Source organism: Bufo bufo, chromosome 5 (assembly GCF_905171765.1).
Source record: "Bufo bufo chromosome 5, aBufBuf1.1, whole genome shotgun sequence".
Taxonomy (NCBI): domain Eukaryota; kingdom Metazoa; phylum Chordata; class Amphibia; order Anura; family Bufonidae; genus Bufo; species Bufo bufo.
Window position 1 is genome coordinate 42,422,356 of NC_053393.1, and position 27,123 is coordinate 42,449,478.

The window sequence follows — 27,123 nt, forward strand, 5'->3', positions numbered from 1 at the left end:
CCGCATCCGTGATGCGGAATGCACACGGAATGTTGCCCATGTATTTTGCGGATCCGCAAATGCGGTCCGCAATACGGCAACGGGCAGCACACGTTCGTGTGAACTAGCCCTTAAATGGAGGAAATTGCTGCAGGACATTTTTATGTCAGTAAAAACGTAGATATTCCCAGACATCCCCTTTAAGGTGCCCGTACAGATTAGACTAAAGTTATTAGATATGGACAATTTCAACCATAACGAACGTTCGTCAGGTGAAATTTAACAACAATAGAGCGTTTTAGCTGACTGATGACAGACCGTTATCTGGAAAGCTGGCTGTGGTTCAAATTTTAGCCCGATAGAAAGTTCTTTCATCCTTTAGCAGTTCTTTTGTCTATAAATGATTATTTGTCTGGTGTGAACATGTATGGTTTCATTGACTGTAATGGGCAATTTTATGGAGTAAAAACGATTGTTCAGCAGGCGTTCAATGTTTCAATGAGTATGGTCACCTTTACACCAGGGTCGATTTCATAGGAAGCCATAGTTGTATTTGAGCACACAGCACAATGGGTTAATCAGTCTTTTCTATGTATAAATTAATTTTTTTAATCAGATGCATTTAATAGATGACAGATGAGAAACCTGTTTCCCTGTGCCATAAGGTACGCAAAAATACAGTATGATACATATGTGTTTCCTATTTTGTCTTCCTCAGGAACGTCTTCGACTGGATCGTGTACTTTCTACTCCTGGCTGTCATCGTCACTCATATAGCTGACGTGATTGTGAAATCCAATGCAGATCTACATGTTTCTCATGTCCGAGTCTTTGCCGTCACTATTATCTTTCTCTGGCTGCGGCTGATGAAACACGCTAGAGCCATCCGGTAAGTAGTAAAAGTGCAGTGTAAATTGAAGGATTTCCCAATGCATACCTTCAATAGGTGCCATTGACTTATGCCACCGTATATCTATGCATCACCTAGATTACGCTATTCCATACAGCTGAAAAAGAGATATACAAACGTCAGTGAATAGGGACCTATGGATGCTTTCTTAAGATATCCAATTAAGGTCTTTTGCATACCATGACTACGATCATATTTTCCTTCCGCATCCAATCCACATTTTTTGCGGATTGGATGTGGTCCCATTCATTTCAGTAGGGCCACAAAACATCCAGACAGCACACCGTGCGCTGTCCACATCCGTAAGTCCGCATGCCCGTCCCACAAAAAATAGAACATGTCCTGTTCTTGTCCTTTTTGTGGACTGGTATCCATATTTTGGAGATCTGCAGTTTGTGTAGCACAAAACATACAGTCATGTGCATGAGCCCTTAAGGGAGCGCCATGAAAATTATATAATTGCTATTAGTTTTACATTAGTTAAATATTTTATCCTTCTATTCAGACGGGGACTTTTGCAACTAGTGCAGGGAGCTCCTAGGGAACCTACCATTGATGTGGGGAGACAAGGTTAAGTGCATACATTACAATTCATTACTTAGGCTAGCAATTGTGGCTACCAGGAGCATATGGTTGGTTAGAGTAGAGGTAGAGTGTTGCTAAAATGTATCAGAGGAAAAAGTCCATTTGAAATACAATTACAAATAGGACATGAACCTACGGCTCTTATGGTGCAAGAATACCAGAAGCACAGATACCAGGCACGCCAACGCTCAGGTCCGTTACAGTCTTTGAGGAGGTTACACACTTGGGAAATGTTGCTTTAAACTAGTAGATCCCCCACTTTCGCCTCTTTAGCAAAGAGTTCTGTAAACACAGGTGAGGGACACAAGGAGCTCTTCATGCATCAGACTCTTTCCTTGGGCAAGGCACTTGAACGTTACCCCTTTCCCCTCTTCTCAGGTAAGATGATAACAATAACCTGAGAAAGCATTAGGGAGGTGCAACAGGCACAACCTGGGATATTTCTTTGAATGACAGCTGGAGCTACAGCAGACAGAAAACAGTTCAACAGAAAACCGCAAACGTAACTAGGGCCACTTTGGACAATGGAGAAGTCCTCTTCAGCCTCCTCTTCTTCTCCAAGATGAATCAGAAGGCCTCCTGGTGCTGAGGCTCCTGTGGCAGCAGCTCTGGCTGAGATGGAGTGCTTGTGACCTCTTGTGGACACAGGTGGTACTGCATAAGCTCTGGCTGTTTGCACAGATGAATGGGGCTCCCCTGGTTGAGGATGTTTCAGGACCCGGATCACCCACTCCTCTACAGAAGTTTTAAAAGTCCAAGGATCATCAGTATAGTGCATCACATGCACAGGGGTCTTCAGGTCACTGCCTACTTCCATAGGTGGTTATATGGGTTGGCGGGACTGAAGCTCCAGCTGCATCCGTTGCAACAGCAGATGTGGCAGGCTGACCAAGCCAGTTCACTGAGCAGAGAAAGCTGCAACCTTTCCTTTCCTGGCTCTTTTTCTCCTCTTCAGATGGGCAGTGTGATTTTTTTCCTCCTGTGAAGGCAGGTCTTCTGTCGATGAGGCACAGAACAAAATGTCTGATTAACCTCCATTTTGCCAAAGCGCTAAAACTGGTGCAGTTTCACACGCTTCTATACTGCAGTAAAGTCACTTTTTGGGGGTTCCACAGAGCAATCAGGTCAACATTAGTAAGGCACAAAAGTTCATCCTGTTCGTAATGCCAAATTATGCAACAATCCCCTGAGAAGCCATTGAAGAGAATAGGAGTGGTAGTGGCCTTGATGAGGTGTTGTGTCACAGTGTACTCCCTCAGGCTGTCAATCCCTTAGGTGGAATGAAAATGTAGTTTGAAGAATCAGGCCAGAAGTAAACTTATAACAGTCTCTCTTTAAACTTGGTGCAAAATATAACTTGTGGCACATCCAGCAGTATAAAGCATAACTTGTGGCACATCCAGCAGTATAAAGCATAACTTGTGGCACATCCAGCAGTATAAAGTATAACTTGTGGCACATCCAGCACTATAAAGCGCAAACTGCAGAATCTGGCACCAGATGAGGTATGATGGCTGGTTGGATGGCAATAGATTGGCTACTGTAATACTGTACATGCTTAATGTTAGTCGGGCCTAGTGATGGTTTAGGTACAGGTGGCGTGGCGGTGTCTGAGCTGTTGTCTCTCACCTTGCAGCAGTGTCTATAAAGCTGTATTTCGCTGATCACTCTGCTGTCTTGTCTCTCAAGTGTTTTCTTGGGGCAGGATTTAGTTCTCACAGGAGCAGAATATCTGCTTCCCCCAAAGAGTTTCCCTCACAGAGAGAAATAAGATATGGTTCCTGGGAGTGGGAGCTCTGACATGTTTTTCCTCACTCCCCCACTATCAGAACAGGAACTCCCTCTACTCTGCTTACTCACTAGACTGCAACTCCCCGTCCTGGCATGAACAACCCACTCTTACCAAGAGGGGAGGAACAGGGTAGTTAGCCCTGTTCCTGCCAGCCATTACCTCCTCTGCTGGAGTAAATGGCATAACGTCCCATTACATTGCTGATAAAACTTTAAACAGGTCTTAAAACTAAGGCCTCATGCACACAACTGTATTTTTGTTCTGCTTCCTATGCGCATTTTTTGTTGAGGTAAAAAAGGCATGTGTTTTTACTGCAGTTGCTGCAGTTTTGTGATGTTTTATGGTCAATGTATTTTTTACAGGTGAAACTCTCTGATTCAACAAGTTTCGCCTGCAATAACTACAACTGTGGTAAAAACGCTTTTATTATTTATGAGGCGGGTTTTGCTGCCGTTTTATTCTCTCTGCTCGTAGTGAGGGACCCTCCTGTGTGATGTGTACACAGGTTGTTGTAATGATCAGGGTAATGGTCAAGATCAGGGTATGTTCACACTTAGCTTTCTACACAGATTTCAGGGTGGATTCTGAACTGAAAACCTCGCAATTCACCTCCCGCCTCTTTCAATAGGAAAACCTTGCCATAGTTCATACAGAGCATTTACGTCCATAGATTGAAAATTCACCTTGCAATTAAAGAGAAGGCCAGAAGTTCATTCTTGGCACTGATTATGTGGGAAAATTCACATTCAAATCAATGAAAGGCCTAAAAACCATGTCAAAATTTCTCGTTAAAAACAAAAAATTCACTGCATGTTTGTTTCTGTCTGCAAAAAAGTCAGTGTGAACATACCCAAAGTCCTCCAAGTATGTGGAAGTTTTATAAGTGAGTGGAGTGCCGTAGGGATCAGTCATCCCTATCCTATGTTGACCGTAATGCTTGTTGAATATTAGGGGTAAAAAGGACTGTATTTTACATTTATGATCAGTTAGTTTTTTTTTTTGCTTTATTTTGGTGTAGAATTGAAAGCGGTGAACGGCTTATGGCAATAGTGACAGGGAATCATGGCTCTTTGCCTCTGGCTAAAGCATAGGGATAGCAAAGGCAGATGTTCCTCATTATGCATGCCTCCACTGTCATTCATGGAGGCTCGTGCCCTTACAACTCAGGCTGTGATTGATGACTGAGTGACCCCCCCCCTCATCATCTATTTCTCCCTGTCAGTATAGAATATGTGATATTCTGACAGGGAGAAGAGAACAATGATCGGGTCATTCATTGATCAGTCACCACCTGCTATAATTTGTCACGGACAAAGGGCATGAGCAAATTTGATGAAAGGGACAAACATGTATAAAGGTGAAGTTTATAATGCTAACCCTCCTGTACTAGTCAGAGCAAATAAAATATCATATCTGCACCAATTTACAGCCTATACAATATTAAGTTTGATAATGTATAAATAATATAAAATATTAGTATGATATACAAAAGTAAAATGTTGAGTCAATGTGTGTATACATTACTTATCCTGTACTGATCCTGAGTTACATCCTGTATTATACTCCAGAGCTGCACTCACTGTTCTGCTGGTGCAGTCACTGTGTACATACATTACATTACTTATCATGTACTGATCCTGAGTTACATCCTGTATTATACTCCAGAGCTGCACTCACTGTTCTGCTGGTGCAGTCACTGTGTACATACATTACATTACTTATCATGTACTGATCCTGAGTTACATCCTGTATTATACTCCAGAGCTGCACTCACTATTCTGCTGGTGGGGTCACTGTGTACATACATGTAACGGACCGTTTCAGCAGACAAGGGGTTAAAATCCGTTTAGGCGATAAGCCCCTTTCTGAGAGACAGGCACAGCTACTGCAGGATACACCAAACTCCCGAACTGGATACAAAGTAGCACTCCAAACTGGAACCTCACGAATAGCTGCTAGCAGACGAACAGGAATCAGCTTACACTTCTGGCAATCGGTCCTCTAACAGCATACAGTGAATCCCCCCAATAACGAGACAAGGCTCCGTGTTGAGGGTCAAGCAGTGGTCTGACTGTACTTCACGTACAGCCTCTTTTATTCATAAACCACAAACATAGTACTGCCCACAGGGGTTTGAAATATAACCAATCAGTAATTTACAACACATACAATGTAACTACAGCAACTAATTGTTCACGCCCCCAGAGGACCAGAATGAAGACTGTGACATAGGACAACATATCCCCACAATGCATCATGGTCTCCTCCTCTCTCCCCGGAGACAACCTGAGGAGCAATCCAATTATCTCTGAGGACAAAGGGAGACCGCCAATACACATGTGAGGACAACAGAACAGACATCACCATTTAACCACCTCCGGACCGCCTAACGCAGGATCGCGTTCCGGAGGTGGCAGCCCTGCGCACAGTCACGCATATATGCGTCATCTCGCGAGACGCAAGATTTCCTGTGAACGCGCGCACACAGGCGCGCGCGCTCACAGGAACGGAAGGTAAGAGAGTGGATCTCCAGCCTGCCAGCGGCGATCGTTCGCTGGCAGGCTGGAGATGTGATTTTTTTAACCCCTAACAGGTATATTAGACGCTGTTATGATAACAGCGTCTAATATACCTGCTACCTGGTCCTCTGGTGGTCCCCTTTGTTTGGATCGACCACCAGAGGACACAGGTAGCTCAGTAATATGTTGCACCAAGCACCACTACACTACACTCCCCCCCCCTGTCACTTATTAACCCCTTATTCACCCTTGATCACCCTTGATCACCCCTGATCACCCCATATAGACTCCCTGATCACCCCCCTGTCATTGATTACCCCCCTGTCATTGATCACCCCCCTGTAAAGCTCCATTCAGATCCACTGATAGATGGATCGGATCCGCAAAACGCATACGGACGTCTGAATGGAGCCTTACAGGGGCGTGATCAATGACTGTGGTCAGTGTCGGACTGGGGTGCCTAGGGCCCACCAGTGGAATTGATTTTGGGGGCCCACCCTAGAGCTGGAGATATAACTTGTTCATTTTTCAGTCTCGCACACATGAATGTATGCATTTTAGCACACAATACAGTAACAGTATGCTAAACAGAACAGTATTGTGCACTGCACTATATCAAATAGTTTCTCTTTAAAGGGAGTCTGTCATCACAGTTTCACCTTTTTAACCCTTCCCATAGCTTTCTAGCAGCATTACAGTTGATAAAAACGTTACCTTTATAAGCAATCGTGGACTTATAAAACTGGCAAAAATCATCTTAGTAGGATATGCAAATGAGGGCTCGCAAGTGCTCAGGGGCGGCGTCAAACTCGTAGGTGCCCAGGCAGCTCTGCCTTATCGTCGCTTCCCCCGCCCAGTCTTTCCCTCTGCCCGCCCATCTTCTTACTTCTTCTTTCACCGAGATCCCGCGCCTGCGCACTGAGTCCGTTAGCCGACGCATGCGCATTAATTACTGTGATGCCGTACCAGGAATGGACATCGCAGTGCGCATGCGCCGGCCGATGGACTCAGTGCGCAGGCGCGGTATCTCGCCAAAAGAAGAAGTAAGAAGATGGGCGGGCAGAGGGAAAGGATGGGCGGGCAGAGGGAAAGACTGGGCGGGGGGAAGCGACCATAAGGCAGAGCTGCCTGGGCACCTACGAGGTTGACGCCGCCCCTGGGCACTTGCAAGCCCTCATTTGCATATCCTACTAAGATGATTTTTGGCAGTTTTATAAGTCCACGATTGCTTATAAAGGTAACGTTTTTATCAACTGTAATGCTGCTCGAAAGCTATGGGAAGGGTTAAAAAGGTGAAACTGTGATGACAGACTCCCTTTAAGCAACTCATTTAGTTGATAACTGTATCTGTTATTTACAGTCAGTAGTTTAGACAGAAGTCACACGTGGACATTCCATGTCCTAGATGAACCACCCAGTCCTCCAGCCAGCCTAAACAATATCCAAAGTGAAGGAAATGTTTCCTGCATATTCAAAAGGATAAGTTTATTGAAGTGATCGCAGTAGTGCCCCGGCCTCCTCACAGCTCACCAAGCTCAGCGCCGTACATTGTATAGCGGCTGTGCTTGGTATCATGTTCAGCCCCTTTCACCTCTATGGGGCTGAGCTGCTCCTAGGCCACTTGATCATTGAACGTGACATGAAATGGCCCAGAAAAAGCACAGAGAAGGGCACAGAGCTAACAGGAGCCCCGGTGCCTTCTCAAACAGCTGATCGGCAGTGGTCCCAGGTAGGGATCAACCGATTATCGGATTTACCGATATTATCGGCCGATATTCAGGATTTTCAAAGTTATCGGTATCAGCATCTAACCTTGCCGATATGCCGATAACGAATCGCGAACCTGGATCGCGCTGCTATCAACGCGATCAATGTTCCCTCAGCAGCACAGGGGAGAAGGAAGCAGTCCCTCCCCCCTGTGCCGCTGCTGCCGCTGCCACCAGTGAGAGGCAAGACGGGAGGAGGAGGGGAGGGGCTGTGGCCATTGCGCCACCAATGATGTTAACTCAGTTATTAATTCAAATATAGGAGGCGGGTGAATCATATAGCTGCACCTGAGGGGTTAACTGTCGCGGATTGCAGCTACCTCTCATAGAGGTCAGGTGTCGCTATATTTGAATTAATGGGCAAGTTATCTTCATTGGTGGCAGTGGCAGCTTCTGATCAGAGCCCAAGCAGTGTAATTGCGGGGCTCTGATCGGTTACCATGGCAGCCAGGACGCTACTGACGCCCTGGCTGCAATAGTCAGCTCCCTGCTGACATGTGTACTATGCACAGGGCAGCAGGGAGAGTGTGAAGTCCTCTTCACCCTGATAGAGCTCTATTAGGGTGAATAGGACAAGGGATCCAGGTTCGAGCCCCTAAGGGGGAAATAGTTATTAAATAAAAAAAAACACCAAAATATTAAGTATAAATATTTAATCTTAGATATATAATGGCATCTCTTCGTTTAACAACAGATTTGTGTAGGATTTTTATATTTTTTTCAAAAATGAAAATGCACAAAATATTGGTATAAATTATCGGCTATCGGCCTGAAAGTTCACAGGTTATCAGCTCTAAAAAAATCAATATCGGTCGATCCCTAGTCCCGGGTGTCAGACCCCCACCTATCAGATACTGATGACCTATCCACAGTCATATGTGACTGATATCAGCAGCTCCTCTTATAACGCTCCAGCACTGATATAACCTCCAGAGACATTACATCACATGTGACTGATATCAGCCGCTCCTCTTATAACGCTCTAGTACTGATATACCGTATTTTTCGCCCTATAAGACGCACCGGCCCATAAGACGCACCTAGGTTTTTGGGGAGGAAAATAAGAAAAAAATATTTTTTAACCAAAAGGTGTGCTTTTGGTGGGTTTGGAACTAATGGTGGTCTGTGGATGGCACTATTACTGGGGATCTGTGAAGGACACTGTTATGGGGGATCTGTGGATGACGCACTGTTATGGGGATCTGTGGATGACGCACTGTTAGGCCTCATGCACACGACCGTTGTTTTATTCTGTGTCCGTTGTTCCGTTTTCGTGATTTTCTGCGGACCCATTGACTTTCAATGGGTTTGTTGAAAACTCGGCTAATGCACCGTTTGTCATCCGCGTCCGTGATCCGTGGTTCCAGTCCGTCAAAAAAATATAACCTGTCCTATTTTTTCCACGGAAAACGGTTTGCGGATCCATTCAAGTCAATGGGACCGTGAAAAAACCTGGAGGCACACAAGATTGTCATCCGCGTCCGCGTGTCCGCGTCCGTTTTTTTCCTATAATTTGCATGGCAAACTTGACTTAGATTTTTTTTTTACTTTCCTTCATGTCTGGTGATCCTCCAAAAATAAAGGAAGACACACGGAAACAAAAACGGAAACGGATCACGGAACAACGGAACCCCATTTTGCGGAACGGAACACAACGGTCGTGTGCATGAGGCCTTATGGGGGGATCTGTGGATGGCACTGTTATGGAGGGGGATCTGTGGGTGGCACTGTTATGGAGGGGGATCTGTGGGTGGCACTGTTATGGAGGGGGATCTGTGGGTGGCACTGTTATGGAGGGGGATCTGTGGGTGACACTGTTATGGAGGGGGATCTGTGGGTGGCACTGTTATGGAGGGGGATCTGTGGGTGGCACTGTTATGGAGGGGGATCTGTGGGTGGCACTGTTATGGAGGGGGATCTGTGGGTGGCACTGTTATATATGTGCCATCCACAGACCCCCCACCCCTTAACAGTGCCATCCACAGATTTCCCCCATAAAACTGTCATCCACAGATCCCCCCCCCACCGCTCCAGTGCTGCAGTATACAAATATAAAATGTCTCATTCAATTAAAAGTGATTAAACATGCCCCCTCACTCCTAATATTACTGTACACCCTAACAGCTTCTGTACAACGCAGGCAGGCAGGCCGGGCGGCCAGCGCGTCACTCACTGACGTCACGTGCCTGCTTGATTAATAAAGTAGGCGGCGCAGGCACGTGACATCAGGGAGTTATGCTGCCGCCCGCCCAGCTGTTAGGGTGTATGGTAATATTAGGAGTGAGGGGGCATGTTTAATCACTTTTAATTGAATGAGACATTTTATATTTGAATATTGCAGCACTGGAGCGGCGGGGCCGAAGTACAGTGACTGCACCGGCCCCGCCGCAATTGCCAGCCCCCAGCTCCTCCTCCCAGTCCCTCCCCGCTCTCGCATACATCGCAGCCTGCGATGTAAAAATGTCAGCATTCGCCCCATAAGACGCAGGGGCATTTTCCCCCCATTTTTTGGGGGGAAAAAGTGCGTCTTATGGGGCGAAAAATACGGTAACCTCCAGAGACATTACATCATATGTGAGTGATATCAGCCGCTCCTCTTATATCGCTCCAGTACTGATATAACCTCCAGAGCAGGGGTGTACATACAGGGGTTGCAGTTGCGACCGGGCCCAGCACTCCAGGGGGCCCGGCCGCCTGTGGACCCCTGGCCCCGCCCTGCAGTAGTGCTGTACCTGCCTGTTTCACACGAGCGAGTCGATTGCGGGAATCACACTCCGTGTGTGAGTGTGAACCTCCGCTCTGGATTGCAGGAGCGCACGGCATTATCATGATTTATAATGCTATGTGTCTCTGCATGGCCTATTTTCCACAGAATCATAGCGACATAAAGCTGTCAGTATGATTCTGTGGAAAAAAGTCCATGCAGAGACACATAGCATTATAAATCATGATAATGCCGTGCGCTCCTGTAAGTCCAGAGCGGAGGATCACACTCACACACGGAGCGTGATTCCCGCAATGGACTCGCTCGTGTGAAACAGCCTGAACCCGGGCGGCCGACCCGGGGCCCGCCGCCCAGCGTTGCGTTTCTGCGCTGCAGTGCCAGGCCAGGCCAGCCCTACCCTCCTTGAGTGAGAGTCTCCTCCCCCTGATTCTCCTCCCCGTGCGGGTGCGGCATGCCTAGTCATTTCCTGTTGGGCGGCCGCACCGGACATGACGTTTCCCTAGGCTGCGCAGGCGCACAACAACGCCGAGACGCAGCAGGGAGAAGGCGCCGGAAAAGCTTTCGGGAGAGCGTGAAGAAGCCGGTGCCGGTCCGGAAGTGAAGATAAGATTTGTAAAAAAAAAAAAAAAAGTCTTCATAATTGCTCACCACATTTATGGTCAGTGAGTTCAGAGTAGACTCAGAGTAGGGTCTGATGGGGGCTGACTTTATAACTAGCTCTGCTATATTTCTGTAGCCTGCAACCTCTGACTGCCCAGTTGGGCTGAAACTACTACACCCAGCATGTTCTGGCAGTAATAGTAAATGGATATTGGTGCAATTCTGAGCTACTAGTCTATATAATACAATATAATACAATATAATATTATATAGACTAGTAGCTCAGAATTGCACCAATACCCATTTACTATTACTGCCAGAACATGCTGGGTGTAGTAGTTTCAGCCCAACTGGGCAGTCAGAGGTTGCAGGCTATAGAAATATAGCAGAGTTAGGCTACTTTCACACCTGCGTTTCTGGGTCCGCTTGTGAGATCCGTTTCAGGGCTCTGACAAGCGGTCCAAAACGGATCAGTTCAGCCCCAATGCATTCTGAATGGATAAGGATCCGTTCAGAATGCATCAGTTTGGCTCCGTTGCGCCTGTATTCCGCTCCGGAGGCGGACACCAAAACGCTGCTTGCAGCCAAACGGATCTGTTCTGAATGGATACAAGCATTTGCATTATAGGTGCGGATCCGTCTGTGCAGATTCGTTTTGGTGTCTGCCTTGCGATGCGGAGCCAAACGGATCCGTCCTGACTTACAATGTAAGTCAATGAGGACGGATCCGTTTTCACTGACACAATATGGTGCAATTGAAAACGGATCCGCCTCCTATTGACTTTTAGTGTAAGTCAAAACGGATCCGTTTGCATTATCTTTTTTTGTTCGTGGTAATGCAAACGGATCCGTTCTGAACGGATACAAGCGTTTGCATTATAGGTGCGGATCCGTCTGTGCAGATACCAGACGGATCCGCACCTAACGCAGGTGTGAAAGTAGCCTAACTCTGCTGCTGGTGGAGGGAGGTTGGGGGGGGCTGTCTGCTCATGGGGGGGGGAGCTGTCTGCTCATGGGGGGGGGGGAGCTGTCTGCTCATGTCGGGTCGGTGAAGTTTACTTTGGAGAAAGGAACAAGCGCTGCAAGGTATTGTGCTGTCCCTTTCACCACAGTAAAATGATATGTGTGCCAGTGCTGCAGTCCAGCACCTGATAACAGCCAGGCGCCTGAAAGTATAGTAACTGCCCTGCTGGTGGCTCTGGCTGTAGTATAAGCAGACAGGCAAGGGGCCCACCGGGCATTTCACCGGCTTCCCGGTGAGCCAGTCCGACCCTGACTGTGGTGATCACCCCATATAGACTCCCTGATCACCCCCCTGTCATTGATTACCCCCCTGTCATTGATCACCCCCCTGTAAAGCTCCATTCAGACGTCAGCATGATTTTTACGGATCCACTGATAGATGGATCGGATCCGCAAAACGCATACGGACGTCTGAATGGAGCCTTACAGGGGCGTGATCAATGACTGTGGTGATCACCCCATATAGACTCCCTGATCACCCCCCTGTCATTGATTACCCCCCTGTAAAGCTCCATTCAGACGTCCGCATGATTTTTACGGATCCACTGATAGATGGATCGGATCCACAAAACGCATACGGACGTCTGAATGGAGCATTACAGGGGCGTGATCAATGACTGTGGTGATCACCCCATATAGACTCCCTGATCACCCCCCTGTCATTGATTACCCCCCTGTAAAGCTCCATTCAGATGTCCGCATGATTTTTACGGATCCACTGATAGATGGATCGGATCCACAAAACGCATACGGACGTCTGAATGGAGCATTACAGGGGCGTGATCAATGACTGTGGTGATCACCCCATATAGACTCCCTGATCACCCCCCTGTCATTGATTACCCCCCTGTCATTGATCACCCCCCTGTAAAGCTCCATTCAGACGTCCGCATGATTTTTACGGATCCACTGATAGATGGATCGGATCAGCAAAACGCATACGGACGTCTGAATGGAGCCTTACAGGGGCGTGATCAATGACTGTGGTGATCACCCCATATAGACTCCCTGATCACCCCCCTGTCATTGATTACCCCCCTGTAAAGCTCCATTCAGATGTCCGCATGATTTTTACGGATCCACTGATAGATGGATCGGATCCGCAAAACGCATACGGACGTCTGAATGGAGCCTTACAGGGGCGTGATCAATGACTGTGGTGATCACCCCATATAGACTCCCTGATCACCCCCCTGTCATTGATTACCCCCCTGTCATTGATCACCCCCCTGTAAAGCTCCATTCAGACGTCCGCATGATTTTTACGGATCCACTGATAGATGGATCGGATCAGCAAAACGCATACGGACGTCTGAATGGAGCCTTACAGGGGCGTGATCAATGACTGTGGTGATCACCCCATATAGACTCCCTGATCACCCCCCTGTCATTGATTACCCCCCTGTAAAGCTCCATTCAGATGTCCGCATGATTTTTACGGATCCACTGATAGATGGATCGGATCCGCAAAACGCATACGGACGTCTGAATGGAGCCTTACAGGGGCGTGATCAATGACTGTGGTGATCACCCCATATAGACTCCCTGATCACCCCCCTGTCATTGATTACCCCCCTGTCATTGATCACCCCCCTGTAAAGCTCCATTCAGACGTCCGCATGATTTTTACGGATCCACTAATAGATGGATCGGATCAGCAAAACGCATACGGACGTCTGAATGGAGCCTTACAGGGGCGTGATCAATGACTGTGGTGATCACCCCATATAGACTCCCTGATCACCCCCCTGTCATTGATTACCCCCCTGTAAAGCTCCATTCAGACATCCGCATGATTTTTACGGATCCACTGATAGATGGATCGGATCCGCAAAACACATACAGGCGTCTCCCTGGAGCCTTCCGGGGGGGTGATCACCCCATATAGACTCCCTGATCACCCCCCTGTCATTGATCACCCCCCCTGTCATTGATCACCCCCCCTGTCATTGATCACCCCCCCTGTCAGGCTGCATTCAGATGTCCGTATGATTTTTACGGATCCACGGATACATGGATCGGATCCGCAAAACACATACGGACATCTGAATGGAGCCTTATAGGGGGGTGATCAATGACAGGGGGGTGATCACCCCATATAGACTCCCTGATCACCCCCCTGTCATTGATCACCCCCCTGTCATTGATCACCCCTCTGTAAGGCTCCATTCAGACATTTTTTTGGCCCAAGTTAGCGGAAATTATTATTTTTTTCTTACAAAGTCTCATATTCCACTAACTTGTGTCAAAAAATTAAATCTCACATGAACTCACCATACCCCTCACGGAATCCAAATGCGTAAAAATTTTTAGACATTTATATTCCAGACTTCTTCTCACGCTTTCGGGCCCCTAGAATGCCAGGGCAGTATAAATACCCCACATGTGACCCCATTTCGGAAAGAAGACACCCCCAGGTATTCCGTGAGGGGCATATTGAGTCCATGAAAGATTGAAATTTTTGTCCCAAGTTAGCGGAAAGGGAGACTTTGTGAGAAAAAAATAAATAAAATCAATTTCCGCTAACTTGTGCCAAAAAAAAAAAATTTCTATGAACTCGCTATGCCCCTCATTGAATACCTTGGGGTGTCTTCTTTCCAAAATGGGGTCACATGTGGGGTATTTATACTGCCCTGGCATTTTAGGGGCCCCAAAGCGTGAGAAGAAGTCTGGGATCCAAATGTCTAAAAATGCCCTCATAAAAGGAATGTGGGCCCCTTTGCCCACCTAGGCTGCAAAAAAGTGCCACACATCTGGTATCTCCGTATTCAGGAAAAGTTGGGGAATGTGTTTTTGGGTGTCATTTTACATATAAGCATGGGTGAGATAAATATCTTGGTCAAATGCCAACTTTGTATAAAAAAATGGGAAAAGTTGTCTTTTGCCAAGATATTTCTCTCACCCAGCATGAGTATATGTAAAAAGACACCCCAAAACACATTGCCCAACTTCTCCTGAATACGGCGATACCACATGTGTGACACTTTTTTGCAGCCTAGGTGGGCAAAGGGGCCCACATTCCAAAGAGCACCTTTAGGATTTCACAGGTCATTTACCTACTTACCACACATTAGGGCCCCTGGAAAATGCCAGGGCAGTATAACTACCCCACAAGTGACCCCATTTTGGAAAGAAGACACCCCAAGGTATTCCGTGAGGGGCATGGCGAGTTCCTAGAATTTTTTATTTTTTGTCACAAGTTAGTGGAAAATGATGATTTTTTTTTTTTTTTTTCTTACAAAGTCTCATATTCCACTAACTTGTGACAAAAAATAAAAACTTCAATGAACTCCCTATGCCCATCAGCGAATACCTTGGGGTGTCTTCTTTCCAAAATGGGGTCACTTGTGGGGTAGTTATACTGCCCTGGCATTCTAGGGGCCCAAATGTGTGGTAAGGAGTTTGAAATCAAATTCTGTAAAAAATGACCAGTGAAATCCGAAAGGTGCTCTTTGGAATATGGGCCCCTTTGCCCACCTAGGCTGCAAAAAAGTGTCACACATGTGGTATCTCCGTATTCAGGACAAGTTGGGGAATGTGTTTTGGGGTGTCATTTTACATATACCCATGCTGGGTGAGAGAAATATCTTGGCAAAAGACAACTTTTCCCATTTTTTTATACAAAGTTGGCATTTGACCAAGATATTTATCTCACCCCGCATGGGTATATGTAAAATGACACCCCAAAACACATTCCCCAACTTCTCCTGAATACGGAGATACCACATGTGTGACACATTTTCTTGCAGCCTAGGTGGGCAAAGGGGCCCACATTCCAAAGAGCACCTTTCGGATTTCACGGGCCATTTATTTCAGAATTTGATTTCAAACTCCTTACCACACATTTGGGCCCCTAGAATGCCAGGGCAGTATAACTACCCCACAAGTGACCCCATTTTGGAAAGAAGACACCCCAAGGTATTCGCTGATGGGCATAGTGAGTTCATGGAAGTTTTTATTTTTTGTCACAAGTTAGTGTAATATGAGACTTTGTAAGAAAAAAAATCATCATTTTCCGCTAACTTGTGACAAAAAATAAAAAGTTCTATGAACTCACTATACCCATCAGCGAATACCTTAGGGTGTCTACTTTCCGAAATGGGGTCATTTGTGGGGTGTTTGTACTGTCTGGCCATTGTAGAACCTCAGGAAACATGACAGGTGCTCAGAAAGTCAGAGCTGCTTCAAAAAGCGGAAATTCACATTTTTGTACCATAGTTTGTAAACGCTATAACTTTTACCCAAACCATTTTTTTTTTTTACCCAAACATTTTTTTTTTATCAAAGACATGTAGAACAATAAATTTAGAGCAAAATTTATATATGGATCTCGTTTTTTTTGCAAAATTTTACAACTGAAAGTGAAAAATGTCATTTTTTTGCAAAAAAATCGTTAAATTTCGATTAATAACAAAAAAAGTAAAAATGTCAGCAGCAATGAAATACCACCAAATGAAAGCTCTATTAGTGAGAAGAAAAGGAGGTAAAATTCATTTGGGTGGTAAGTTGCATGACCGAGCAATAAACGGTGAAAGTAGTGTAGTGCAGAAGTGTAAAAAGTGGCCTGGTCTTTCAGGGTGTTTAAGCCATAGGGGCTGAGGTGGTTAAACACACAATGGGACAATGGCACAATAGAAACACACCCAGCATTTTCCTCCCAAGCTGACAAGTTACACTTATTATAAATTGTTATAACTTTGTGTTTTTTCATTAGCCATACATATAACTTACATTAATTTAAACAGTATAACTTGGGGACAAACCTATCCAAAATTCACTTGAATAGGTTCAGGGGTTTAAAAGTTAGTATATGGCCCATAATCCAGGGGCAAGAGGCCAGCAGCCAGTCCTCTCCAAAACCCAGTGGCGAGGTTGGTTTCTCCACACATCTCCCCCCCAGGGAAGACTAACCAGGTACCTGACCTCACGCCGGTCGGTACCTGAGTTAGTCTGGCAGCCCACCCACAACCCAATACTGGACCTGTTGCATTTGGTAGCCTGTCTCTGTCCAGTGAGTCCACCAAGGTTATGTTGGAAGCTGGTACTCCTGGTCTCTGTGTTGCTCCCTGGCTTGGAGTGGAGGTTGCTTTGTGGGCAGGGATCAGCGGTACTCTGCCCTGGTGCCCGCGCTACCACGGAAGAAGCCTGGTTGAAGCCTGGTTGTTGGAGGGGGAGACCGACTGTCTCTACCCCCTGTGCTGTAAATGCAGAGACCACGGTCCCATCTGCACTGTTGTGGGGCTTACTGTCTCCCCATGGTGCGTTAAGCTGCCGCTGGGGAGAGGGGGTAGCGAGCTCCTCTCCCATACATACTTCCAGCCGCTGGGGAGGGCGACCGACCGTCTCCGCTCCCAATACAGTGTCCTGCTGCTGGGGAAAGGAGACTGGGCTCTCTATTCCCTGCTGGACACTCTGCCGCTGGGGGACAGGACCGACTGTCTCTGCCCCCTGTAACTCCGCCTGCCGCTGGGGAATGGAGACTGGGCTCCCAATTCCCAAAAAATCATGCTGCTGCTGGGGGGCAGGAACAACTACCTCTGCCCCCTGTAACTCAGCCTGCCGCTGGGGAGGGAGGACGCTGCTCTCCTCTCCCTGCATTTCACACTGCCTTCTCAGCATATCACTCTGCTGCTGGGGGGCAGGAACTACTACCTCTGCCCCCTGTAACTCAGTCTGCTGCTGGGGAGGGAGGACGCTGCTCTCCTCTCCCTGCATTTCACACTGCCTTCCCGGCATATCACTCTGCTGCTGGGGGGCAGGAACAACTACCTTTGCCCCCTGTAACTCAGCCTGCCGCTGGGGAGGGAGGACGCTGCTCTCCTCTCCCTGCACTTCACACTGCCGCTGGGGAATGGAGACTGGGCTCCCAATCCCCTGCAGGACCGGCGGAGAGACCTCGGTCCCATCTCTACCGGCCACCTGGGGTCCTTCCCAGTAACACTCTACAATATCTGCCCAGCTGAATGGGTCTGGATCTGGGTCTGTCACCTTACCGTCCTGCTGAGCCTTCTCAATGGAGTGGAAGAGATCTCGGTAGTCCTGCTCCAGTTCCCACTCCAGGGTTGCTAGGTGAGCCAGGTCTTGTTCTACCTCATGGGGGTCATCCCACTCATGCCTAGCCTCCCTCTCATAAAAAATGTCCTGAAGTCTGGACTGTGCAGGGCTCCCGAAGTCAGGCTCTGCAAAGGACTCCCATAACAAGCCAGGACCATAAAACTCCTCTCCCTCTGGCTTGTCATGTTCGGCTGTCCAGGGTATATACTGTGCCATATACCACCAAAGCGCCTGGTAGGCATCCTCCAGCCATAGCTCCTGCTATACCCGGTGCTCTAGTTCCTTCACCCATTCCTCCAGGGGCTGCTCTCCCAGGAATGGCATCCGCAGGGCCACTTGCTTCTGCAACCGCTGCTCTTCACTGTGGAGACTCTCACCCCGCTGGTATTGTAGATTATCCAGGGCCTGGTACCAGATGCCTTTCCTTAATGCATCCCGGCCATCCAGGTCCTCCTCCTCGTATAACACTGCTGGTTCCATCCTGTTGCTTTTAGGGTCGCTGTACTGAGACATGCGTTGCCTTTAAATTGTAGAATCCAAAGAAATGGTGTCTCCTGTAGCTGTCCTTCTGGCTGTAGGAACGATCCCGCTGCTTGCCACCAATGTAACGGCTTGTTTCAGCAGACAAGGGGTTAAAATCCGTTTAGACGATAAGCCCCTTTCTGAGAGACAGGCACAGCTACTGCAGGATACACCAAACTCCCGAACTGGATACAAAGTAGCACTCCAAACTGGAACCTCACGAATAGCTGCTAGCAGACGAACAGGAATCAGCTTACACTTCTGGCAATCTGTCCTCTAACAGCATACAGTGAATCCCCCCAATAACGAGACAAGGCTCCGTGTTGAGGGTCAAGCAGTGGTCTGACTGTACTTCACGTACAGCCTCTTTTATTCATAAACCACAAACATAGTACTGCCCACAGGGGTTTGAAATATAACCAATCAGTAATTTACAACACATACAATGTAACTACAGCAACTAATTGTTCACGCCCCCAGAGGACCAGAATGAAGACTGTGACATAGGACAACATATCCCCACAATGCATCATGGTCTCCTCCTCTCTCCCCGGAGACAACCTGAGGAGCAATCCAATTATCTCTGAGGACAAAGGGAGACCGCCAATACACATGTGAGGACAACAGAACAGACATCACCATTTAAACACACAATGGGACAATGGCACAATAGAAACCCACCCAGCATATTCTTCCCAAGCTGACAAGTTACACTTATTATAAATTGTTATAACTTTGTGAGTTTACATTGGCCATACATATAACTTACATTAATTTAAACAGTATAACTTGGGGACAAACCTATCCAAAATTCACTTGAATAGGTTCAGGGGTTTAAAAGTTAGTATATGGCCCATAATCCAGGGGCAAGAGGCCAGCAGCCAGTCCTCTCCAAAACCCAGTGGCGAGGTTGGTTTCGCCACAATACATTACATTACTTATCCTGTACTGATCCTGAGTTACATCCTGTATTATAACCCAGAGCTGTAATCACTATTCTGCTGGTGGAGTCACTGTGTACATACATTACATCACTTATCCTGTACTAATCCTGAGTTACCTCCTGTATTATACTCCGGAGCTGCACTCACTATTCTGCTGGTGGAGTCACTGTGTACATACATTACATTACTTATCCTGTACTGATCCTGAGTTACATCCTGTATTATACTCTAGAGCTGCACTCACTATTCTGCTGGTGCAGTCACTGTGTACATACATTACGTTACTTATCCTGTATTGATCCTGTTATATCCTGTATGTTCCTCCAGAGCAGTACCCATTATTCTGCTGTGAAGTCACTATGTACATAAATTACTGTACCATTTGTAGCCCGCAGGCGTGCTTCGCCACAGTGCTGCCAGAGTCTGGTTACCAGGTGAGAGACCTGGTCTCCCTGTGAAGGAGTGCCGGCCAATCAGAGCCAGCATTCGCACATTTGGAGCAATGACATCAAGGGTCATGTGTCCCAGAAGCGCTGCATATTTAAATAGGCAACTTTTCAAATAATCAATTTTGCGTAAGTCCTTCACCTAGCTAATGGTGCTGCTGAATCAGATGTAAATTCATCATAGCTCTACTTCTGTTTCTGATGGCTCTCTCTGCTCCTCCTCCCTTCTTTTAGAATTTGAGATAGAAGCAGAGAGGGGGAGGATGTTGTACACTGTAGATCAGAAAGTGGAAAGGAGGGAAAGCATCCAAGGAGGCCAGCACAAACAGGCTGCACTGTATCAGACAGCACAATAGAGAGGAGATCCCTTATAAGCTGTAGATGAAGATTCACTACTGCAATGAAACTGTGCTGATGCAGTGGGAGAGCTAGTAAAGGCGGCAGCAACCTGGACACACAGGCTTAACATTCAGCATGGATGGTATTATTTCCACATAACTCTAAAATTAAGAGCAGGCTGTAAATTGAATTTCAAAGGCTCTGCAGCATGCAATTACTAACGACTAAAGTATATAAAATCATTTTCTCCATGCGGAGGTGTCCATAATCTAAACAATCTTTGAGTTATTTCAAATATGTTTTCTATTACCACAGCGTGGAAGCCAATGTAAAGTCCAGAGCTGTCGCCCTCTCTATGTTTTCCTCATTAACATCACATTTTTAGAATGTCTTTCTGCTTTCATGATGCGGTAACATTTTCAGCGTGTCGTAATATCTATTTCACTGCTATGCAATTAGATGCGGTCCAAGCCAGGAGGTCACATGTTATGCTGCAGGTTTTATAACATTACTATAGATTCTTCCTTTGCTCATTTTTATGAAAACTGCAAATATAACACACACTTCATGCTGCACCTTTCATAGAAAATCCTCACGTTAGAAAATTCTACCTTAGGCTCTGTTCACACGTGCGGTCAGGTGATTTCAGATGTTTTTTTTTTTCATAGCAAGAATAGCTTTGTGAATGTCATTCTTAAAGGGGTATTTCCATCTTGTAAAGTAATGGCATATTCCTGACTTTTAGGGCCCCCACTGACCCTAAGAATGGAGGAGCCACACGGCTGATTCAGCACTGCGAACCTGTCGCTGTTTTTCCCTGCGCAGCAGCGCACCTGGCTGTGGAGGGAGCTGCAGCCCGACCCTTTCACTTGTATGTTGCTGTGCTGGATCAGGATCAGTGGGGGTTTCCATAGAGGGAAGAAATGTGCTAGTAATATGCGGTCACTGCATGAGATGGGAATACAGTGTTATATAGGGGATCTGTATGAATAGAGGGATCCCCTCATTTTGGTGCTTTATCAGTTTGGAGCAGGGAACAGATCTGCCAAGGGATTCTCTGTTGCTGGAGAACCTAGAAAATCTGTACATTGCATGGACAAAGGGTTTTCTGCGAGTTCAACATTGGTGACCTATCCTTAAGATGTATCTGATCAGTAGGGGTCCAACTTCAAGCAACCCCTGCTGATTAGCTGTTTGAACGCTGAAGCTTCCTCACAACATACCACAGCGCCCCACACTGTATAGTGGCTGTGCTTGGTATTACAGCCCAGACTCATTCACTTGAATAGGACTGATCTGTACATATACATAAGTTGACTGATGAAGGTGACATCACTGCCCTAGGAAGAGGCCACAACACTCACCACAGCGCAGCAGCCTCTTACCAGCAGTCGGATCCCCTGCAATCAGATATCGATGACCCATCTGGAGGAAAGGTCATCACTATTGAAGTCCCCAAAGACCCCTTTAAATAGATATCATGCAATGCTTAATTTTACCTGTGGTGGGCGCTTTTTACCAGGTGTTCACTGTCTGGAGTTTACAGGTAATTGCTGAAGGTCCCAGTAGTAGGTCTCCCTGAGATCAGATTATTTTTGTGGACTTGCCTAATTCAGAAGGAATTGTAAAAAGTGGACAACCTGTAAAATCCATGGCTCAAGTTGATGTGATATTGGTCTGTGATATGTTGTGTATATCAGGGCTTCTGACCCCATATACAGCAAACACCCAACCAGATGTATTCCTAGCACTTGTATGAACACCATCCAGCCTGCTTAGTGCTTTACGTAATGTTGTTATTTTTTATCAGTCTTCTTGGCCCGTTCATTGTGATGCTTGGAAAGATTGTAACTGACGTCCTAAAATTCCTGTATCTCTATGGAGAATTTTACATTCCCTACGCCTGTGCATTCTGGATCATTTTTGGAGGTAAAGTACGTTCATCATTTTTCATGTTACCAGACAAATCAAATGCCCGCAGCAAATAAAGATTTTCCACTGTGCCCTAAGCTGACCTTTCTGCGCTGCCCCCACTACAGCGGCCACCCTGCAGATTTCACACCCCTATTACATCCCATCCGAATAAGATAATGACATGGCAGTCATCCAGATATCCAGATCTGATGCAATGTGCACAGTGTGGAAATAATCATTTGTCCCTTCACATAATAGCAGGAAAACTCTATGAAGCTATAAAACTGCCCCAGAGAAGCACTTACAGACTCCAGACCACATCCCTAAAACTAATCTGACCCCAGACCAGACCCTAAAACTAATCTGACCCCAGACCAGACCCTAAAACTAATCTGACCCCAGACCAGACCCTAAAACTAATCTGACCACAGACCAGATCCTAAAACTACACAACGAAGAAAAACCGCCACTCCAATTTTCTTTGCTCAAAAGGATTTATTGGTCACTCATGTGACACGCGTTTCGACACTCACAGGTGTCTTTTTCAAACAGAAAGTGCTCACTTTCTGTTTGAAAAAGACACCTGTGAGTGTCGAAACGCGCGTCACATGAGTGACCAATAAATCCTTTTGAGCAAAGAAAATTGAAGTGGCGGTTTTTCTTCGTTGTGCAGACTTCGGGATTACATCCGCAAGACCGAGCACCCGCCGACTAACGGTCAGTGCTGCCTGACCTTACCATACACAGACGCTAAAACTAATCTGACCCCAGACCAGACCCTAAAAATAATCTGACCCCAGACCAGACCCTAAAAATAATCTGACCCCAGACCAGACCCTAAAAATAATCTGACCCCAGACCAGAGTCTGAGAGCCAGTTCCACAAGACAGAGTTGGACTGGCCCACCATAAGATCCTCCAGTGGGCTCAGGCTCTAATACTGGGCCCCAAAGGTACAGGAGAAAAAAACAAAAAACACTTGGAGCTGACTTTGGAGCTAATTATTTACCACTAGGGTCTATGAGGGAGATCTATCATATCCTTTGCACCAGAAAAGTGGCTTTAAAAAGTCAAAAGATGTGTTTTTTTTAACTTTTTAATGTGACTTAAAAAAAAAAAGTTACAAGTGCCTCTTTTTACACCACCGTTGCCACTTTTTCCAAAGGGGTGTGGCAAGGCCAAGAAAGGGGTGTGACCAGAAACAAATTTATCTTTATTTACACCAGTTTTCTGGTGCAAATGAAACCAAAAATCTACGGAAGTCCCTGCTTACTTGGGTTACCCCACCTTCTTTCAATTTAGACCCGCCTATAACATGTGGCCACTTCTAGTTTTTTTTTTCCAGAGGCACTTTAGGTTCCCAGCCCATTCCTGAATATGTCAGACCCATCATGTGACCTCATGCATCAAATTTTAGGCGCAATTCCGTTAGTAAATGTGAGTCAATGTGTTAGAGCTCTACGTCTTTCATACAGGGAGTGCAGAATTATTAGGCAAATGAGTATTTTGACCACATCATCCTCTTTATGCATGTTGTCTTACTCCAAGCTGTATAGGCTCGAAAGCCTACTACCAATTAAGCATATTAGGTGATGTGCATCTCTGTAATGAGAAGGGGTGTGGTCTAATGACATCAACACCCTATATCAGGTGTGCATAATTATTAGGCAACTTCCTTTCCTTTGGCAAAATGGGTCAAAAGAAGGACTTGACAGGCTCAGAAAAGTCAAAAATAGTGAGATATCTTGCAGAGGGATGCAGCACTCTTAAAATTGCAAAGCTTCTGAAGCGTGATCATCGAACAATCAAGCGTTTCATTCAAAATAGTCAACAGGGTCGCAAGAAGCGTGTGGAAAAACCAAGGCGCAAAATAACTGCCCATGAACTGAGAAAAGTCAAGCGTGCAGCTGCCAAGATGCCACTTGCCACCAGTTTGGCCATATTTCAGAGCTGCAACATCACTGGAGTGCCCAAAAGCACAAGGTGTGCAATACTCAGAGACATGGCCAAGGTAAGAAAGGCTGAAAGACGACCACCACTGAACAAGACACACAAGCTGAAACGTCAAGACTGGGCCAAGAAATATCTCAAGACTGATTTTTCTAAGGTTTTATGGACTGATGAAATGAGAGTGAGTCTTGATGGGCCAGATGGATGGGCCCGTGGCTGGATTGGTAAAGAGCAGAGAGCTCCAGTCCGACTCAGACGCCAGCAAGGTGGAGGTGGAGTACTGGTTTGGGCTGGTATCATCAAAGATGAGCTTGTGGGGCCTTTTCGGGTTGAGGATGGAGTCAAGCTCAACTCCCAGTCCTACTGCCAGTTTCTGGAAGACACCTTCTTCAAGCAGTGGTACAGGAAGAAGTCTGCATCCTTCAAGAAAAACATGATTTTCATGCAGGACAATGCTCCATCACACGCGTCCAAGTACTCCACAGCGTGGCTGGCAAGAAAGGGTATAAAAGAAGAAAATCTAATGACATGGCCTCCTTGTTCACCTGATCTGAACCCCATTGAGAACCTGTTGTCCATCATCAAATGTGAGATTTACAAGGAGGGAAAACAGTACACCTCTCTGAACAGTGTCTGGGAGGCTGTGGTTGCTGCTGCACGCAATGTTGATGGTGAACAGATCAAAACACTGACAGAATCCATGGATGGCAGGCTTTTGAGTGTCCTTGCAAAGAAAGGTGGCTATATTGGTCACTGATTTGTTTTTGTTTTGTTTTTGAATGTCAGAAATGTATATTTGTGAATGTTGAGATGTTATATTGGTTTCACTGGTAAAAATAAATAATTGAAATGGGTATATATTTGTTTTTTGTTAAGTTGCCTAATAATTATGCACAGTAATAGTCACCTGCACACACAGATATCCCCCTAAAATAGCTAAAACTAAAAACAAACTAAAAACTACTTCCAAAAATATTCAGCTTTGATGTTAATGAGTTTTTTGGGTTCATTGAGAACATGGTTGTTGTTCAATAATAAAATTAATCCTCAAAAATACAACTTGCCTAATAATTCTGCACTCCCTGTATATGACAAGAACAGCTCTCGAGGTATATGTCAAACGTATTCCTGGAAATCCATTCCGCCGATAGAGGAGCGTTCCTTTGGCCTGTGTCGGAGAGGTGCCGGCTTCTACATAACTTCGGCGCATCCACCGCCAGTCTAAATATATGCCAGCTTCCTTGCTGGCATAGATTGAGGGCATTGTCTATGCTAAAACAGGCAAAGAAAATGATAAATCAGACGGGGCTGCTGGCCCGCCCCCTTCCTTCCCATGTCACGCCCCTTTTTTTTAGACCTGACGTGAGCGGGAAAAAGTTAAAAAGTTGCCGATTGCTGCACAAATAACCTTTGTGCCACAATCTTTGACAGCTATATGCCAGAAAACTGACGTTTATCTGATAGTGAATGTTTACATTCACTGACAACAAACATAAACCTTGAAAAATTTGAGAAATTGAAACAGAAAGCATATTAAAAAGATGCCTTAGGCCTCCTGCACACGAACGTATTTTCTTTCCGTGTCCGTTGCGTGTTTTTTTTGCGGACCGTATACAGAACCATTCATTTCAATGGGTCAGCAAAAAGTCAGTTTCCGTATGTCTGTATTTCCGTTCCGCAAAAAAATAGAACATGTCCTATTATTGTCCACATTACAGACAAAGATAGGACTGTTCTATTATGGGCCAGCTGTTCTGCACACGGACGTCATCCGTATTTTTTGCGGATCCGTTTTTTGCGGACCGCAAAATACATACAGTCGTGTGTAAGAGGCCTTATACAGGGAATGGGAAACTGGTAACCCCTAAAGTCAGCCTGCCAAAGATAGCCGAATACAGCTCTCTGCACCAGTTCCATGAAGTTGAAATGTGAACGTTCAACTACTGTAGGCTCCAGTCATATAGGGGTTAACCCTGTGATTGATGGGGTCCTAGTGGTTGGACCCCCACTAACCTTACAGATGTCCCACCATCCAGAGGATAGGAAATAACTCATTCTAACCAGAATACCCCGTGTCACACCAGACAATAAAAATCTGATTTCTCCAGTACTGTAGGTTACACCGTCCTACATGTTAAAACACTCTGAGAACACCCCCAAAATGTAATGGTATAATGTATGGTATAAGCCTGTCCTTTGAAGATGATATTATGTATAGGTGTTTTTCCGTATATGCTTGCAGGTACGGTAGACAACATGGCCACCGTACCGCAGATGCTGTTCACTATATTCCGCATGACGCTGGTTGACGACTATAACTTTGGAGACATGTACGCTGTTGATCCCGTCATGGCCTACATTCTATGTGGAACATTCTTAGGAGTCTCTTCCATCCTCTGTATCAACTTGCTCATTGCACTTCTTGCCGATACATTTCAAAGGTGCTGTATGGATCATACTGGTTTGTGTTTAGCTGCTGGTGCCGTCTTCTCAGCATCAGACCTGCAAAATTAAAACCAGCAAAAATGTCCTCTTTTCTTCTGTCATAGGGTCTACGATAATGCCACAGCAAACGCAGTCATGCAACAGGCAACTATGCTGCTACAGATAGAGGAAGGCCTCAGCAAGAAGAATAAGTCCAAGTTTGATCAGTACATGCGTACCAGCTGCGCCCCGCTGTCTCTCTTCTATGATGATGACCTCACTATTGATCAAGATGATGATCTGAAAAAAGTCACCATGCATATTAGGGTAAGTTTCTGCACCCAACAAGTGCAATGACCGGCCTGTGCATGTTTTCGCTTGTGTTTTTACTTTGACTACTTTGCTTATCCCATGACTGATGAAAAAAATGAAAATCAGACATCATATAGTACGTGACAATCTTTTTCTAACAAAGCTAAAACCAGCCCTGGACCTCACATGGGTCCAGAGCTCTGCTATTCATTGCTCCAACTGCTGTGATAGATTTATTTCAAGCTCATAGCTTAGGTGGCATTCCCTTTCTCATGAGCCATTTCACACCTGCACGGGCACCGACAGTGGGGCCGCTGCAT

The 27,123-nt window shown here is 46.1% G+C and overlaps 1 protein-coding gene across 1 annotated transcript in view; it reads left to right on the top strand.

Moving 5' to 3' along the window:
• The window catches only part of LOC121002372 (transient receptor potential cation channel subfamily A member 1-like), a 253,721-nt gene extending 226,873 nt beyond the window's left edge, over window positions 1–26,848 (top strand). The window contains exons 14-17 of the mRNA XM_040433833.1: window positions 698–868; window positions 22,015–22,142; window positions 26,319–26,508; window positions 26,617–26,848. Of these exons, the coding sequence (XP_040289767.1) occupies window positions 698–868; window positions 22,015–22,142; window positions 26,319–26,508; window positions 26,617–26,848 (721 nt within the window). The remainder of the gene's footprint in view (window positions 1–697; window positions 869–22,014; window positions 22,143–26,318; window positions 26,509–26,616) is intronic.
• Window positions 26,849–27,123: the final 275 nt, after the last annotated feature.